Here is a 17,337-nt window from a genome sequence, read left to right as displayed (position 1 = left end):
ATGTCTTTTTCCGTGATGACAAGATCACCCATTGGAAAGGATGGAGCATCTCTGTGCTTCAGCCACTCTGGGTAGTCAAAGCAATTTCTTGGTGACGAAGCAGAGTAAGCGGAACGAAAATAATCATAGGCAGTTGTCTGAGTAAATGAAGGACTGACTTCATTTTGGTCGGAACGAAGGATTTGTTTAGCAAATTTCCAAAAATTTGACGAAATGTCCCTCTGCTGGAATTTTGATTGTCTTTGGAAATTTGCCTTCATCTGCAGCCGTTTCATTTTTTGAAGAGATCTCACAGATTTCCGCAGGGCGGCAACAAGAGATAACAAATCATCCTTGGACATGTTGAGGGATTTCTTTGCACGACGCAGGGCCTTCTGAGCTAATCTGTTTTCTCGTTTTGCGACCCTTAAACGTTGAGCAAGGTTGGAAGCATGACGTTTTGTTCTTTTTCTTTGGCTTGCAGAAACGCCAAAGGTGTTGCTGAAATAGTTGAAAATCCCTTTCACTAAGATGTCATTTGCTTCATCTGGGTCGATGTACGAACATACCAAAGGCACAACTGATGAAGCAAAATAAATGTCAGCAGTGTTCCATTCATCATCACAAGTAGGAAGTTTAAGGCGTCGAAGAAGAGGGAATTCGGTAGTATTGTTACCAAGATTTTGAACTTCCGGAGGTTCTGAAAAAGAGGTTTTTTCCATTGGGGCACAAGCAGCACCTCTAGGAGACCTGGTAACATCAGTCAAAATATTGGACGAAGTAGACCCAGTAATTGCTTGCTCAGACATTGCATTATTACCAGTACTCAATTTGACGTAAGAGCATTTAACTATCTATCTATCTATCTATCTATCTATCTATCTATCTATCTATCTTTTTTTTTTTTTTTGAGACACGGGTTGAGTGCACCAGCACGTCAAAATCACCCGGGGACCGAACCCGGCCATCTATCTATCTATCTATCTATCTATGTTCAGTCTTACGTTCATTAGAATAGACAGCAGTTTTCATTAGTCTTTTGTGCTAGAGAAAGAAATTATTCAATAAAATCTATCTATCTATCTATCTATCTATCATTAGTCTTTTGTGCTAGAGAAAGAAATTATTCAATAAAATCTATCTATCTATCTATCTATCTATATATATATCTATCTATCTATCTTGCTTTCACAGACGTTCAGTCTTACGTTCATTAGAATAGACAGCAGTTTTCATTAGTCTTTTGTGCTAGAGAAAGAAATTATTCAATAAAATCTATCTATCTATCTATCTATCTATCATAAGACCGTCATTCAATGGTGGTCATTTTGGCCTACCTAGACGATGTCTTCCTTTGTGGCCCTTCTGATCTGTGTCAGCGAGCTTTTAAAGACCTACAATGTTCATTCACTCAACTTGGCTTGTCTGTCTGTCCAAGCAAATGCCAGGCTTATTCCAGAGTCATTCCAGCTAGCTGGCCAGATGACATTCCTTTCACTTCCTCAGGCATTACTGTACTTGGCAGTCCTATTGGAGACTGTGATTACGTGCAGAATTATTGTTTATCTACTGCACTTTCTGGAGCTGAACTGTGCAACAAACTGCAAAGTTTGAATGATCCTCAGAGTGCTATGTTGATCTTGAGGCAATGTCATTCCACCCGTTTAAACCACTTGGGCAGGACAGTTCAACATACTTGGTTGACGGAAGGAGCAAGGGCACATGATGATTTGACACAACGCACTTTTTGTTCTATCCTAGGCATAATGGCTGATCCATCTCTTTATTGGAAACAGTGCTGTCTATCAATAAAAAGTGGAGGATTCGGTTTAACGATGTTGGAAGACATCTCACCTGCAGCATTCCTTGCAGCATGGTCTAACACCTTTCAACAGCTTCCCAAACGGTTTCTCACTTTTTCGAGTTATTCTCCATCTTTTCTAGGGAAGGTTCTTACGAACCTCCCTCTAGGTCATCAACTCACTGACTCTCATAAGAAACTGCTATCCATCTTGGAAAGCGGCTGTGATTACGCTCACTTATCTCTAGAGGACTTGCTGACAGAACCTGACAAGCTACAGCACAGACTTACTTCAGCTATTAATCAAGGCAGAGAGGCAACTTTGCTAGCCTTGTCTATCGATGACCAGTGTTCTGCTCGTTTGAGATCTGTTGCAGGAAAGGAAGCTGGAGCTTGGCTTCACGCAATCCCATCCGACGATGAGCTCGCTATTGAAACTCGCGAATATCGCTTAGCGGCTTATTTACGCTTGGGCTTGCCTATATTTGGTCAATGGGCAGTCACCTGTGATTGTGGAGCTACAGTAGACGAAGGTGCATACCACCTCTTGACATGCAAGCGCCACGGTGGCCCAATTTGGCAGCACGACTTCATTGTCTCGGCCTGGTGCAGGTGTCTAAATTCAGCTGATGTTCTCCACAAGAAGGAAGTGCGCAACCTCTATGTCGACAGCCTTGGTCGCCCGGATATTGTGACCTTTGACTCAGGTAGCTTGACCAATGCTGAGATAGATGTCTCGCTAGCTCATCCCTACAACAAGGAGGTGGTTAGCTCTAGTGCTAAAGTGACTGGCCATGCCTCCCTTGTTCGAGAACAACACAAGAAAGAGAAGTACAAGCAATTTCACCATCCAGGAGGACAACGTCCAGATGTCATCCCCTTGGTACATGAACATTTTGGGAGATGGGGCAAGGAAGCCATTAACTTCCTCAAGTCCCTAGGGGATCGCTCCAAGGATGAATATGGTCAATACAACAAAAAGGATTTTATGTCAGTGTCTAGACGCCGGATTAGCGTTGCACTTCAGAAAGGCAATGCTAAAGTTATTCTAAGGAAGCTGGAAAGACTAATTTATGCTTTTTCTTCGCTTGACCTTGCTTTCACAGACGTTCAGTCTTACGTTCATTAGAATAGACAGCAGTTTTCATTAGTCTTTTGTGCTAGAGAAAGAAATTATTCAATAAAATCTATCTATCTATATAGAATAGACAGCAGTTTTCATTAGTCTTTTGTGCTAGAGAAAGAAATTATTCAATAAAATCTATCTATCTATCTATCTATCTATATCTATCTATCTATCTATCTATCTTTTTTTTTTTTTTTTTTTGAGACACGGGTTGAGTGCACCAGCACGTCAAAATCACCCGGGGACCGAACCCGGCCATTCCGCCAGCCACAAGAATTTCCTCTTGTGACTCCTGTCTGAGTCGTATTTGGACAGGTCTCATGTATGATAATCATTAGTGTTGCACGAGAAGTAAAAACTGTCTAAGTGAATGCGATCTATGGTGCCCCGGCCCGACTCACGCCGAGGTGCGAGGTGTACATGTTAAGTCCATCACGACCGTTTCTATGAAATGTGGACATGGAAGGTCCTTTATTGTAATATACCGAACGATACAGTACAATAAGCGTCTACAGGACTGGTAGCACTATAACAGAAGTAGAGTTCTGGAGTACTATGTAGAGGTCCAGTCGAAGACTATACATCACAAATGATTAAAAGCAGAAATTACAACAACAAAAAAAAAAAAAAAACACTTTTAAGTTAAGAGATGTTGTCTCTTCTTGCCAACCAGCATCGAAAAGAGTCTTTCAGGGTGGAATGAATGACAGCTTGAAACAGATCGTCCAAGTCGCGTTGAAGAGGCTTGCACAACATGCAGACTGCTCGTCGAGTTTCAGGAAAAATCAATCCTCTCGACCCAACCAAGAGATGCAAAAGCTCCGTCTTATACTGATGGTTAGCATCTTTGACAAGTTGGGCATAGCGGCGTTCTTTCCGGGCCTTCGTTTCTTCCACGACTGTTTCGAATGGGACCGACAGCTCAAGCATCCAGGCCTTTTTGAGGACGGCATTCCAAACAACAATGTCTGGACGAAGGCAGGTACAGGTTATATCGACAGGAAAATTGTATACTGATTCTGGTAGGTCGGCTACTATGGAAAACTGTTGACTAAGATGACGTTTTAGAAAGTCCACAAATAGTCTCAGCGTATTGTCGTGTCTCTGTTTGTATAAACCTCGATCAAGTAGACTGGGACATGCATTTAGCACGTGGCACAGCGATTGGGGTTGGTGACAGAGAGGACATTGATTGCACGAAATTTTCTTCCACAACTGTAAGTTGGTTGCTGATGGGAGGGTGTCCTGGAGCCCATTTATTGCCCATTTGAACAAGTCATCGGGTAGAGATTTTAGGGACAAGGCAAAGTGCTCAGCTTCCACGTCCTTGAATCGAGCCGCTTGACCTTGTACAGACAGGGAGGTCAGATGTGACAAATGACGATTATTTGATGATTCCGTAATCGTCTTTTTGATGTTCTTTATTTTTGATTGCAGGCACCCAGGCGAAGTATCAAGAGTTGCCAAGAAACTGCCGGCCCTAAATCTGGTTGATGACAACTCAGTCTCTCTTGAAATCTTTATAGTTGCCAGGGCTCTCAAGCATTCGTCATTTGATTTAGTAAATCGAAGCAGGTTGCAAGACTGTAGTCTCTTGAAAGAATCTGACGGTTGGCCAAGTTGGAGGCCGCCGTTCTTGGTGTTAAGGAAAAGGCGAGAGACAGCTGCTGAATGAGCAAGACCGACCCATTTTTTTAAGAATTTCGTGACTACACTGTCCAATGATTGCTCGATCCATGACAAAGGAATAGATGCAATGCTCAGTAACCATGAAAGCCGCGGTAGCACCGCTCTCTTATAGAGAAGACATTTATTCATTCGGGAAACGGCTGTTTGATCGACTTTATTCAATAAATTCTTAGTAGTCTCCAGAAGCTCTCTTGAAATGTCGGCATGAGACAGATCAGACGCAATTGGAAGACCCAAGTACTTGTAGCTTTTCTTGTGTGACAAGAATGGAATCTTTTGCCCTTGTATAGAGATTTCCGGGTCAAAGACAGTTGGATGAATCAGCTTCCGACGTGAAAAAGTTGAACATTTTGCTGCATTGACTTCTAGGCCAGACCATTCGAGGAATTGGTCTGTTCGCTTGCACACAGCATTAATTTCATGTGGACCTCTTGTGACTACGACAGCGTCATCAGCAAAACTACACAAGAAAGAGTTTTGAGCCACTGACGAAAACTGATAGGCACAAGTTGGAGCGAGAGATTCTAAAGCATCAGTGTAAAGGTTGAAAACCATGTCAAAAATAGCCACTATTATATCTTCTATCTATCTATCTATCTATCTATCTATGGAAGGTCCTTTATTGTAATATACCGAACGATACAGTACAATAAGCGTCTACAGGACTGGTAGCACTATAACAGAAGTAGAGTTCTGGAGTACTATGTAGAGGTCCAGTCGAAGACTATACATCACAAATGATTAAAAGCAGAAATTACAACAACAACAAAAAAAACACTTTTAAGTTAAGAGATGTTGTCTCTTCTTGCCAACCAGCATCGAAAAGAGTCTTTCAGGGTGGAATGAATGACAGCTTGAAACAGATCGTCCAAGTCGCGTTGAAGAGGCTTGCACAACATGCAGACTGCTCGTCGAGTTTCAGGAAAAATCAATCCTCTCGACCCAACCAAGAGATGCAAAAGCTCCGTCTTATACTGATGGTTAGCATCTTTGACAAGTTGGGCATAGCGGCGTTCTTTCCGGGCCTTCGTTTCTTCCACGACTGTTTCGAATGGGACCGACAGCTCAAGCATCCAGGCCTTTTTGAGGACGGCATTCCAAACAACAATGTCTGGACGAAGGCAGGTACAGGTTATATCGACAGGAAAATTGTATACTGATTCTGGTAGGTCGGCTACTATGGAAAACTGTTGACTAAGATGACGTTTTAGAAAGTCCACAAATAGTCTCAGCGTATTGTCGTGTCTCTGTTTGTACAAACCTGTACAAACAACCATCCGTGGGATTATGACTGAACGCCTCTAAGTCAGAATCCGTGCTAGAGGCGACGATTCTTTTCTCCGCGAACGTTTAGGCGAACGCCGATAGGCCGTCCTCTCGGGCGGTCGTCGCGTCACGACGCGTGGCACGGCTTCGGAGAGACGAACTCCGTCCGCCGGCCGCCGCATCGAACTGGAAACATCGCGGAGGTAAATCCTTTGCAGACGCTATCTATCTATCTATCTATCTATCTATCTATCTATCTATCTATCTATCATTGAGGGAATTCCCCGGGAAGACACGCCCTCAACTTGCACAACCAGTTGGTGCAGTCGCTGTAATGGACGAGGCAGACATCAGACGAATGGTAGAAGAAGGCATTTCGCATTCAGAAATAAGCTATAGATTGAGGCGAAGACATCCTGGAGTTAGAGGACTTTCTGAGAGATCGGTGAGAAGATTTTGCTTTGAATACGACATCCAATAGAGCTCGGGTGTGTCAAATCGTGAGTTGAGGCAAAACGTTGAAGCCGGTGCTAGAGAGGTAAATCGTAAATATGTATATACTCTAAGTATCTATATACATCTGATTACAACGTTGCTGAAATAAGGTTGGGCCAGCATACGGGAGGAAGATGATGAAGGACTACTTGCAAACTAAAGGCTTTCATGTATGGGGAAAAAGAGTTGGATGGGCTCTTGGACAAGTTGCTCCTGGATATCACAGAAGGAGGCAAGCTCTTGCGCATTGACGAGTAAATCCCATACCCTATTACGCTCAATACTGTGGTCACAAAATGCACATAGACCAGAATGAAAAGCTTGTGATGTATGAAGTTACACATGTCCTCGCCATTGACGGCTATAGTGGATTCATTCTTGGCATCATTACAATACCTAGCTTGACTGCAGATGTGAACGTACGCGCCAACAATGAGAGCTCAGAGATCATTGAGTGACACATTGACATAGTCTACTTAATAACTAGCTCTAGCTGTGAGCCGCGCTGTTCTACGTTAGCTAGTTGAGTTACTTAATTGAGTTGAGCAAATAGAGTTCAGTTGAGTTGACTTCAACTAGAGTTCAGAAGGCGTTGACGATGGACGTGCATGTCTGTTTACTTGGTGAGTTGTGCGACGTCATGCAAATGAGAAATGTGACCTGCTCTAGAGTACCACGCCCACCCTTGTATACGGTACCGGTACCGTGTACTACATCTAGAGTGTGCCCGTGAAAGCGCGCGGTCTACTACTTCATTAACTGTAGTAGGTTGACGGTTTCGATGTTTTAATTGTGTCTCGATTTTTCCTAGCAACAAACGTCGTTCCGTATACTTCGTCACCACAGTTGCCAACTCGGCGATCCGCTAGCTAGTGCGGAGGGAGCCTATCTAGTTATAACATAACATAGCATTTTCCTCCAACCGGTTCATCTACAATACAGGTAGCGTGTTGTGTACAATGCACGTACAGTACGTGTACCCACACAGCTAGGGACCGAGGTATTCGCTGGCACAACGTTGTGTGTCAGAGCGAAGTTGTCAAGAGTTGCCAACGTGGTTTGGCACGTGACGGAAAGCAAAGTAAAAACAAACACCTGCTTGTGTGTTGGAAACGTGATCTCCTGAGACACGCGTACGAATGGAAGCCCTGCTGAGACCGCCGCTGAGACCCCTGCTGTGTCTAGCGTCTGCGGTCATTTCTATTTTCTATTTTCTAATTTCTATTCATGCTAGAAAGAAATAGAAAAGCGAACAGCGCGTTCAAGTTTCTAGTTTTGAGCACATAGGTGCTTAAAAATTAAACTTTAAAAGATAAATCTAAAGATCACAAGAATCAAACATCAAAAGATGAAACCATTTTACAAAAAAATATGAAAAATTGAATATTAAAAATTAAACTTTAAAAATTACAATTTAAAAATTTAAATTTAAATTTAATAAACACAAAATTTTTAAATAAGAATGCAAGTAAAAAATTAAAAATTAAAAATTAAAAAATTAACTGAAAATTGAAAATTGAAAAATAAAAACATGAAAATTGAAATGTAGAAAATTAAATGGCCGGACCATCCACTGACCCACCTCAACAGCGCTTCTTCGACATCCTCGTGCTTAGCAGGTCTAGCGCGTTTCTTACTCACATCAGTGTGCCCTTCGTAGAAAAGTTTTCTGTACCTGTCCTTGTCCGAACTATTGTTGAAACACTACTTGGTGCGATGCCGAACTCACTGGCGATGTCCTTCTTCTCTTTCCCGCCCCTTTCAACACAGTCAATCATTTCGATTTTTCGCTGTAGAGATAGCGTAACAAGTTTACGTGAAGAAAAAAGAAGCCATGTCCGTGAAAGCACGTGCTTTACGAGTCTCGCGTAGCCAGACCAATTTCCGTGCAAGCCGCGACTGACATACTAAAGACACGTGATCAATTTCTGACTGTTCGGACCTGGCCTTCGCGTGGAGGTAACCGAAAATTTGACTTAAGCAAATTCGACTTAGCCGATTCCTTTTGTATTGGTTGAATCGGTAACCAGGCAGGGACCAAAGGTCTTTTTCGAGGTATCCAGAACTTTGAGATAACCGAGTTTGAGTTAAGTGGACTCTATTGTAGCACGATCCCTCGCCTACTCCATACACTACTCTATTTAGTAGACTCGTCTCTGCCCTCGTAATTTCCTGTATTGTCAATCCTCGACTGACAATCCGGGGAATGACGAGGGCGGCGGTCGAGTGTGTACACATACACCACTACAATTGTAACGTCCGGAAATCACGCATGTGCTCATTGTTAGCGCTGGTATTGTGTCTAAAAAATGACGAGGGCAGAGACGAGTTTACTAGAGTAGTGTACGGAGTAGTCGATCGGTCGTGTACTCTAACTGTAGCGCATGCGCGCCTCGGGTTAACACAATGATGACATTCGATTTGGCAGCGCAGGTGGCACAAACCGGTCACCGTACGTAGATGTTAGTCTCGCGTAGATGTACAGTGTATGACTCAGATGAGTAAGCGTGATGAGAGTGACTTCGGCAACCGGAACCGGAAATCGAATTACACAATGTAGATCGTACGTACATCTAAATACAACGACCCTGTCTGCCACCTTTCACTCGATCGTAGTTCTGCTATCGATCCATCCACACCGTTCCTTGCCTCCTCATTGCTGTGGAATCATGTCAAAACCAGTTGTTCTCGTTCTCGGCACTAACGGCTACGTCGGAAAAGCGACAGTGAAGAGTCTGAGTGATACCTACGCCGACAAGGTCGTCATCAAGGCCGCGTCACGTGACCCTGCCAAACTCGGCGAACTGCGCGATCTGAAGGGAGTCGAGCTGGTCGCGCTCGATATGTCGGCGCCCGACGCCGCTTCCCACATCAAGGCGACCGGCGCCGCGACAGTCTACGTCGTCACGCCGGGAGTGGAAAATCGTGCAGCCATTACAATCAATGCAGCCAATGCAAGCAAAGAGGCGAGTGTCGGGCATCTCGTGGTGGTGTCAGCCATCACGACCGACGTGAAGGATACCGTGTTCGGACGTCAGCTTACAGAAATAGAGAGTCACGTGAAGAAGCTGGGGTTGCCGTACACGCTTCTTCGGCTGCCACTCTTTGTCGACAATTTCTGGGCGGATGCTGAAACCATCAAAAAGCAATCCACAAGTACAGTACAGTACTCTGTTCTAGAGCCGAGAATTCTAATTTTGCAAAACATTGAATATATTAAATTAGTATTTTATTTGTTTGACAGGAGCGCGCGCACCAATTTTGCTGATGGGCGTGTTTTTCAAATTATATTAAATTTTAATTTTAAAACTTATGCGTTTGAACCAAATTTGTTCCCATGTGACTTTGAGGAATTCTCGTTGTACTAAAGGGGAGCGCATTAAGAGTTGATATAAAATATAGAGAAAAATGTGCGCACGGGGGACTTTTTGAGCATACAACTCCTGTCAAACAAGTAACTTTATTAGCTAATGTTTGTTTACATGTGAAAGCTAGTATTTTCAACAATTTCTTTTCTATCGTTTTACAAATTATAAATTTTGAATTATAGTAAAAGCAGTGGATATGTCTGGTTCATAGCATGGTATTTATTGAATAATGGAATCTGCTGATTTTAGCATATCGTATTTGTTTTGTAGTTTGGATAAAGTTGGGAACACATGCATTTGTGTTGATTGTTTTACTTTAATCATTTTATAAAATTTTGTGTGTGTAGTGTATGGAGCAGTAAATCCTGATGCTGCTTTTACACCTATTGCTGTCAGTGACATAGGAAAGGCGTCAGCTGCTGTTTTGGCTAATCCTGGCCTCTACGCCAACAAGACCTTCAAGCTTGCTACCAAAGCCTGCACTTACAATGATGTGGTGAAAGCCTTCAGTGAGTCACTTGGGAGAGAAATCAAATATGTGCAAGTCCCGTATGAGGCTGCTAAGAAGGGAGTTATGGACATGGGAATACAAGAGTGGCAGGCTGACGGAATGGTTGAATTGATGAAGATAGTCAGCTCGGGCTCTCCAATCACTAATGATCCAGAAGGTGTAATTCACTTCAAAAGTATCACTGGATCTGATCCGATTACTGTCCAGCAGTGGGTAGCAGCTGTAGCTGGCGGATTCAAGTAACCTACAGGAATTTACTGAAAAGATTGATGCTGCTAGTGTTCAGCATTCTAGTTGATTTTAGAAGAGTGTTTGTATTATGAAAACAGTCCAAGAATGTGTTTGCAATTAATTCAAGCAACTAAGTCAAAATGTCTAAACTCACTCAGTGACTGCATGTTACCTTCATTATGTTGCTCTCGGATTCTCTCCTTGCCTACCTTAGATAATAAAGTGTGCATATGCACTTCAATTACTAGATAAGTACGGTAAGAATGAATAGAGAAGCACATTACAGTGCTAAACCCTCGGCAGGTGTATGAAATCACATATCTCGTCACGTGATAACGTTTTGCATACTGAGGTTTAAGCCCAACCCATTCGTCTCAGCTAAGGTTTCCAATGCATTCGTTTAGCTAAACAAAGGAGCGCAAAGCGTGTACCGTCTCCAGACGTGCTGTCATGGACAATACACGTTCCGCTTCGCAAATTCCCGTGGAGCGCCAAATTTCGTCACTAGTGATTTTGCAACAATACAGCGGCCGCTCAGCCACGCACACCGAAAATTCAAGCTGTCAGACTGCAGGACCATTATGCAGAAACATTGTGGAACAAGCAAAATGGTACAAGTCAAGTAGAGCTATATATATACACGTACTGTACCGCATGCATGGCGTATAAATCCAGCACCTTCGCTCCCTACACGCCTGGTTGTTGGTGGGAAAACATGCACGTGCAAATGTTGAGACTAGGCGTTGTTTCTATGTGGTACTAAACCCTTAGGTAAAGCAAAGGACTAAACACCATGTACAGAATGGACGCCCAATTGCCGAATTCTCGTTAGCAGCTACCAAACAAGAGAGGTGGAGCCCTGAGATGACATCACGTTCATCTATTGGTCGGAATTGCTTCATTTGCATCTGCGCTAATCGAATATAAATACGGTCGTACGTACGGTCGCACGTCGAACGACTATTATACCCTTAGCCCGGATATCCGGGTCTCGGGTAGTAACAACTGCACATTTGGCTAAGTTAATTAATTAACACAATGTTAGAGAGTTGCGGCAGCAAGACGGTCCTGACTCTGAGTGCTAAGAGCAGAAGCTGAACGCTCACAGGAACCAGATATGTTCGGTCTAGCTGAGAAGGTTCGTCCAAACCCCTCGACCCCTTGCGTACGACCTTCAAGCAGGCCCATCGGAAGGAAATTTAATTAAAGTGGTGGAAATAGCGCACGCTAATAGCGTTACTATAACACCACGCCTACCTTAAATTAATATTAATTCAATATCAATTTAGTAAAAAATTTGAGTAATTGCTAATATATTACTTATTTAATTGGTTATACCCGAAATGGAAGTTAACGAGAATCAACGCCGTGACGTTATCAAACTACACTTTTGTCGAAAGTGGTGTGACCATGGCCTGATTGATATTAATACAAATTCACTAATTGATATTAATTTAAAGTAGGCGTGGTGTTTTAGTAACGCTATTAGCGTGCGCTATACCCACCACTTTAATTAAAGTTGCTTCCGATGGGCATGCTTGAAGGGCATACGGAAGGGGGCCGAGGGGTTTGAACGAACGTTCTCAGCCAGACCGAAAATATCTGGTTCTTGTGAGCGTTCTGCTTCTGCTCTTAGCACTCAGAGTCAGGACCGTCTTGCTGCCGCATCTCTCTAGCATTGTGTAACTTAGCCAAGTGTGCAAGTAGTTATTACCCGAGACCCGGATATCCGGGCTAAGGGTATAGTAGTCGCCCGACGTGCGACCGTACGTACGACCGTATTTATACTCGATTAGCGCAGATGCAAATGAAGCTATTCCGACCAATAGATGAACGTGATGTCATCTTAGGGCTCCATCTCTCTTGTTTGGTAGCTGCTAACGAGAATCCGGCCATCGGGCGTCCATCTTGTACATGGTGTCTAGTCCTTTGCTTTACATAAGGGTTTAGTACCACATAGAAACAACGCCTAGTCTCAACATTTGCACGTGCATGTTTTCCTACCAACAACCAGGCGTGTAGGGAGTAAACACTGCTAAAAATGAAGTGCTCTAGCTACACCTTCGAGTGCTAATCAAGCCCTTGTTTGTGCTTTACACCTTGGTATAAAGCTATACACCTACTCACGGTTAGAACTAAAGTGCTCTAGTGACACCTTTCAGTGCTATTACTGAGGATGTAAAATTTTGCACCGATATCCGTGCAAATTTTTATGCCAGCAGGTGTAGCAATAACACATTACCTGGCTCAATTGCAGGGAATCCTGTATACATACGTGTGAGTGACTGAGCGTTATGAAAAAGACAGTGAGGCAGAGGTACAGTATTTACAGTAATAATTGTCATGTGTATAGCGCTCAACTTCCCAACTTGCAGACTAGGGGTTTGTTGCAAAAACGGATTGCGCCTCGTCGCGGGCTACGCTAGCCGTCCGTTTTCGTCTACGGTGTTACCTTCCTTCTTTGCGAGATGTACACATTGCATTCGTGCGTGATGCCTGCACTACACGTACTGAAAGGAGATTCCTCGTGCATTCACTACCGCCATTTTGAGTCAGGTGATTCTGTCACGTCCTCATAAAAATAGACACCTCATCAAATAAAGCATGCGGTCCCCAAAAAGGATGAGGGCGGGAAATGGGAAACAATGAATCATATTGAAGTGGACTAATATGATTGAGTTAATAGACTAAATAAATGTATAAATGGTAGATTAATCAATAGATTAATCAATTTTAAATTAGAATTAAATTTATTTTAATTAATTAATCTAATGAATTTATATACATTAATTAATGGTATTTAAAGCAATTCTTTCACTACTAGAACAGCAACAAATATGTCACTCCAGTTTCTGATGAGTGAATCACTTGTCGAGACTAGATTGGGTGCATCACCTGATTGAAACAGTGTTCTAATGTATTGTTATGATAAGTTAATTAATTATCTTATTTGGATGCTGCTGTTAGTGGCGAGTAGTTCACTTACCCTGACTAAGTTGAGTGCTTCACCTAACTGAAAACAGGGTCATAGTGTATGGTTAGCAATATAATTTGGTAACAGTAATTATGACATATTAATTAATTAATTAATTGGATGCTGCTGTTAGTGGCGAGTGGTTCACTTACCCTGACTAAGTTCGGTGCTTCACCTAACTGAAACAGTGTCATAGTGTATGGTTAGCAATATATTTTAGTAACAGTAATTATGACATATTAATTAATTAAGTAATTAATTGGCTATTACTGTTAGTGGCGAGTGGTTCACTTACCCTGACTAATTTAGGAAAATGAATGCTTGAACTTGAACAGAGATATGGGGCTGAGTTGAAAGACATTGATAAATCAGGTATAACTGATATAATGCATTTAGGTTTACTTGTTGGTAACACTTGTAAGTGTGTAGGTTGCAGATGCTTTTCTGCAATGGAGCTGATGATGGTGCAGGTTTCCAGCAAGACGCAGAAACCAGTTCGACAAGAAGTCAAAGTTGATATATCTGATTATCGGTACGATTGTTTCGTATGTGATAGTGTGACAATGTCCCATTGTATATTACAAGATTAAAAACATTTTAAAAAATGAGAAAGATGTAGGGTGTGCCAGGGGCGGATCCAGGATCTGAGGAGAGGGGGTGCACGGACATGAAACGCTAGACCACACCCATTTCAGGGAAGTAGTATAAGGTGAAAGTAGACTTTGCAACCAAAAATGACGGTAGATCTGTTGTCTCGATGTTGACTGCAACCATCAAAGACAAGCAGTCCACTATGGGGGCGAGTCAAACAGCTCAAGCGCGGATACAGGAGTTAAACGGGGGCCCGGGGTACACAGAGTCAAAAGAGAATTTCCGTGATTAGCGTATGGCGTTTTCTCTAACCACTTCCAATCATCGCGATGGCCTCTCAAAGCAAGCCCTTGCCTGCCACAAAGTATAACAGTTTCTGCTACAGATCTTAGGATTTCTCTGTTTTTGGCAATACGCTGAGCTCGAAGGCTGGAAAGTTGCTGGTCAACTGGCAACTGTTTCTTTTCCATCACAGCCTTAAAATTCTCTGCCTTTTCAACAGCTTGTAAGTGGTACTTCCTTGCTGAACTCCCTCCGACACCAATGAAATGGTTACGCAGCTTCTCACTGGCCTTCTGGAGATTAGTGAGTGGTTTACTAATCAGAGTACCGGTAAAACTGTACACAGAGTACGCAGCTTGACCAAACAGGACACAGTATTTGCAGTAGCTTCCCTGCATTGTCTCAGAATACACAAGACCGTTATATTGGTGAAGCCAGTCATGTTGAAATGCACGCTTCTTCTTCCCATAAAGAACAGATGGAAAGCGGTAGGTAGCGCTGGGCCGGAAATGGTTAGTAAGTAGATGGTACTTTTCCTGATCTGTCAGAGTTCGTTCTTCCTTCAACTGTACAATTCTAGCAAAATCTCCGGAAGACACAGCTGGATGGATAAAAGTGGCATCGTCTGGTCTTTCCAGTGATGGTAAGCTACTGTTGTCTCCATGCAGATCGTCACCTCCATCATCCGGTACCCTGGATGAAAACATTTGCATGAGCATCCTTATCACAAACGTTATTTGCTGCCGTACCAACACCATATCCTAACCTAAATACGTACTTAGATACCTACCTACCTACCTACCTACCTACCTACCTACCTACCTACCTACCCACCCACCCACCCACCCACCCACCCACCTACCTACCTACCTACCTACATACATACATACATATTGGTCGAGTGGTTAGCACTCTGGTTTGCTAGTCCACACCGACTTACTTTGTAGAGTCCGGTCGTCTGTCCTCCTCATCCAAGCGAGGCCGCTTTGACACAGAGCCAAAATACTTCGTGAGAGTCTGAGACTGAGGGTTGGAAGGACGACTACGGGAAGCCATGTCAGACTTTACAGTACAATGAGCCTGTCACAAGAACCGTTCAACGATCATCTCTAGTAAGCCCGTAATAGGACAGCATGCAGCAACCACGTGCTGTCACTTACGGTTTGCGATCGACCCCACGCTAGGACACGAACACTGCACGTGGCAACGTATATACGGGAAATACAAACTCGCGGTTCCACGCAGCGACACAGTGCGCAGTTCACAGTTGTCAGTCAGGTTGTCAGTCAAACACGAGATGGACACGTGATCGATAATCTTCGCATTAGCTCGTACTCTGTACCCAGACGCAATTCTTCGTGCACCCACATATTTCTGCTACGTGAGTGCGCCGCAAGAAAATGGGTATGGAACTTCGTGGCTATCTAGACCTTCCTCAAGACTGGCGGAGGGGGGGTGCACGGGCACCCGGTGCACCCTCCCTATATCCGCCCCTGTGTGCTATGACATCTTTCATGAATTCACTCATACAGACTGATCAATACATCATCCGTACATTGCACCATTTTCTAAACACTATGTGATACCTTGGAAAATGTTGCAATGTAGAGATGATGTATTGCTCAGTCTGTATGAATGAATTCATGAAAGATGTCACAGCACACCCTACATGGTCTTGTTTCTATTCTTTTTCGTACGGCAACCCTACATCTCTCTCATTTTTTCAAAATGTTTAATCTTGTTTGCATTCATCACAGTTTGTCAGATTTACTCAGCAATGTTTGTGTGTGTGTGTGTGTGTGTGTGTGTGTGTGTGTGTGTGTGTGTGTGTGTGTGTGTGTGTGTGTGTGTGTGTGTGTGTGTGTGTGTGTGTGTGTGTTTGCATGTCTGTCTGTTTCTGTTTCTGCTTGTGACATCTTGTACAAGTTAATTAATATGTTGATGTTTTTCCTCGCTTGGTTGTCAACTTGGACGTATTATTGCCTTTAGACATCATGAACAATCGACTTTCTTGTCGACTCCCTCTGAGAAGTGGTCTGAAACATGTAAGATAACTCAACCAAGGACAAAGAGAGTTGAAGGCAGATGGCAAAAGAACGAATGACGTTTCAGAAAATATGAATATGATCTCTTGAATCTGAATGTGGAAGATAATTGATCTTAATACTAATGCAATGCATTATGCAGTTTCTAAGTGCCTTCCTTCGATGAAGGTCATACTCATGTACTATTGTCATGCAAACGCCAAATACCAGCTATAGATGCTGTGATCAAGTATTTATCGGTATGAAATTTTTCTACAGTTGTCGTACATCTATCTTTTGCAACATATAGACACTTTGCCTCAAACTTACTAGCTGTGACATCTTTGCACTCTTGTTTAATACACACGCGCGCACACACACACACACACACACAGACACAGACACAGACAGACAGACAGACAGACAGACAGACAGACAGACAGACAGACAGACAGACAGACAGACAGACAGACAGACAGACAGACAGACAGACAGACACACACACACACACACACACACACACACACACACACACACACACACACACACAAACAAACACACACAAATGGATACGCAGTTCAGTAGAGTACTGAAGATAGCACCCCAAGCCTATTTCTAGGTGGGCTTCCAGCGCTACTCGAGTTTTAGGCTGCGCTGACGTACCCTTAGGTACTTGGCCATAGCATCCAAGGGCACTGACTTTGGCGCAGTCTCAGGACTGGACCTCAAGCCCACATGTACTCATATTGCATGATGTTCTGCCAAGCCAGCGGTCTTGCCACCTCGGTCAATGACCAGGTAATCATTTATACTTGTCATGCCCATCCCATACTTGAACTCATGACCCAAAGGTTCCGGATGTTTTTATTCTTAAAACGCGTTCTCTAACCAATTGAGCTAAAGACGTCACACACACACACACACACACACACACACACACACACACACACACACACACACACACACACACACACACACACACACACACACACACATACAC

The 17,337-nt window shown here is 43.2% G+C and overlaps 5 protein-coding genes across 5 annotated transcripts; 3 read left to right on the top strand and 2 right to left on the bottom strand.

Moving 5' to 3' along the window:
* The first annotated feature begins 1,295 nt into the window (after positions 1 to 1,295).
* LOC134196057 (uncharacterized) lies at positions 1,296 to 3,042 on the top strand. Its single transcript, XM_062665137.1, has one exon. It carries the CDS (start codon positions 1,296 to 1,298, stop codon positions 2,907 to 2,909), a length of 1,614 nt encoding a protein of 537 aa, XP_062521121.1. The 3' UTR covers positions 2,910 to 3,042.
* Positions 3,043 to 3,372: 330 nt separating this feature from the next.
* LOC134195593 (uncharacterized) lies at positions 3,373 to 5,150 on the bottom strand. Its single transcript, XM_062664640.1, has one exon. It carries the CDS (start codon positions 5,148 to 5,150, stop codon positions 3,549 to 3,551), a length of 1,602 nt encoding a protein of 533 aa, XP_062520624.1. The 3' UTR covers positions 3,373 to 3,548.
* Positions 5,151 to 6,195: 1,045 nt separating this feature from the next.
* On the top strand, positions 6,196 to 6,814 carry LOC134196056 (uncharacterized). Its single transcript, XM_062665136.1, has 2 exons — positions 6,196 to 6,337; positions 6,612 to 6,814. The coding sequence occupies exons 1-2, from the start codon at positions 6,196 to 6,198 to the stop codon at positions 6,812 to 6,814; spliced, it is 345 nt and encodes a 114-aa protein (XP_062521120.1).
* Positions 6,815 to 8,954: 2,140 nt separating this feature from the next.
* LOC134195656 (uncharacterized) lies at positions 8,955 to 10,619 on the top strand. The gene is made up of 2 exons (XM_062664718.1): positions 8,955 to 9,512; positions 10,072 to 10,619. The coding sequence occupies exons 1-2, from the start codon at positions 9,026 to 9,028 to the stop codon at positions 10,476 to 10,478; spliced, it is 894 nt and encodes a 297-aa protein (XP_062520702.1). The 5' UTR covers positions 8,955 to 9,025; the 3' UTR covers positions 10,479 to 10,619.
* A 3,612-nt stretch (positions 10,620 to 14,231) lies between these two features.
* LOC134195996 (uncharacterized) lies at positions 14,232 to 15,726 on the bottom strand. Its single transcript, XM_062665076.1, has 3 exons — positions 15,474 to 15,726; positions 15,254 to 15,393; positions 14,232 to 15,006 (listed from the first exon to the last, which is right to left on the bottom strand). Exons 2-3 carry the CDS (start codon positions 15,367 to 15,369, stop codon positions 14,232 to 14,234), a joined length of 891 nt encoding a protein of 296 aa, XP_062521060.1. The 5' UTR covers positions 15,370 to 15,393; positions 15,474 to 15,726.
* Between the last annotated feature and the right edge of the window lie 1,611 nt (positions 15,727 to 17,337).

This window comes from Corticium candelabrum, chromosome 20 (genome assembly GCF_963422355.1).
Source record: "Corticium candelabrum chromosome 20, ooCorCand1.1, whole genome shotgun sequence".
NCBI classification, from domain to species: Eukaryota; Metazoa; Porifera; class Homoscleromorpha; order Homosclerophorida; family Plakinidae; genus Corticium; species Corticium candelabrum.
This window is presented reverse-complemented; position numbering and strand designations above follow the sequence as displayed.

Coding starts and splice junctions, on each gene's coding strand:
- LOC134196057 (XM_062665137.1), top strand. CDS start 1,296: ATGGTGGTCATTTTGGCCTACCTAGACGATGTCTTCCTTTGTGGCCCT.
- LOC134195996 (XM_062665076.1), bottom strand. CDS start 15,369: ATGGCTTCCCGTAGTCGTCCTTCCAACCCTCAGTCTCAGACTCTCACG. Junction 15,007..15,253: donor AGACGACCGGACTCTACAAA/GTAAGTCGGTGT, acceptor GTTTTCATCCAG/GGTACCGGATGATGGAGGTG.
- LOC134195656 (XM_062664718.1), top strand. CDS start 9,026: ATGTCAAAACCAGTTGTTCTCGTTCTCGGCACTAACGGCTACGTCGGA. Junction 9,513..10,071: donor CATCAAAAAGCAATCCACAA/GTACAGTACAGT, acceptor TTGTGTGTGTAG/TGTATGGAGCAGTAAATCCT.
- LOC134196056 (XM_062665136.1), top strand. CDS start 6,196: ATGGACGAGGCAGACATCAGACGAATGGTAGAAGAAGGCATTTCGCAT. Junction 6,338..6,611: donor TTGCTTTGAATACGACATCC/AATAGAGCTCGG, acceptor CGCATTGACGAG/TAAATCCCATACCCTATTAC.
- LOC134195593 (XM_062664640.1), bottom strand. CDS start 5,150: ATGGTTTTCAACCTTTACACTGATGCTTTAGAATCTCTCGCTCCAACT.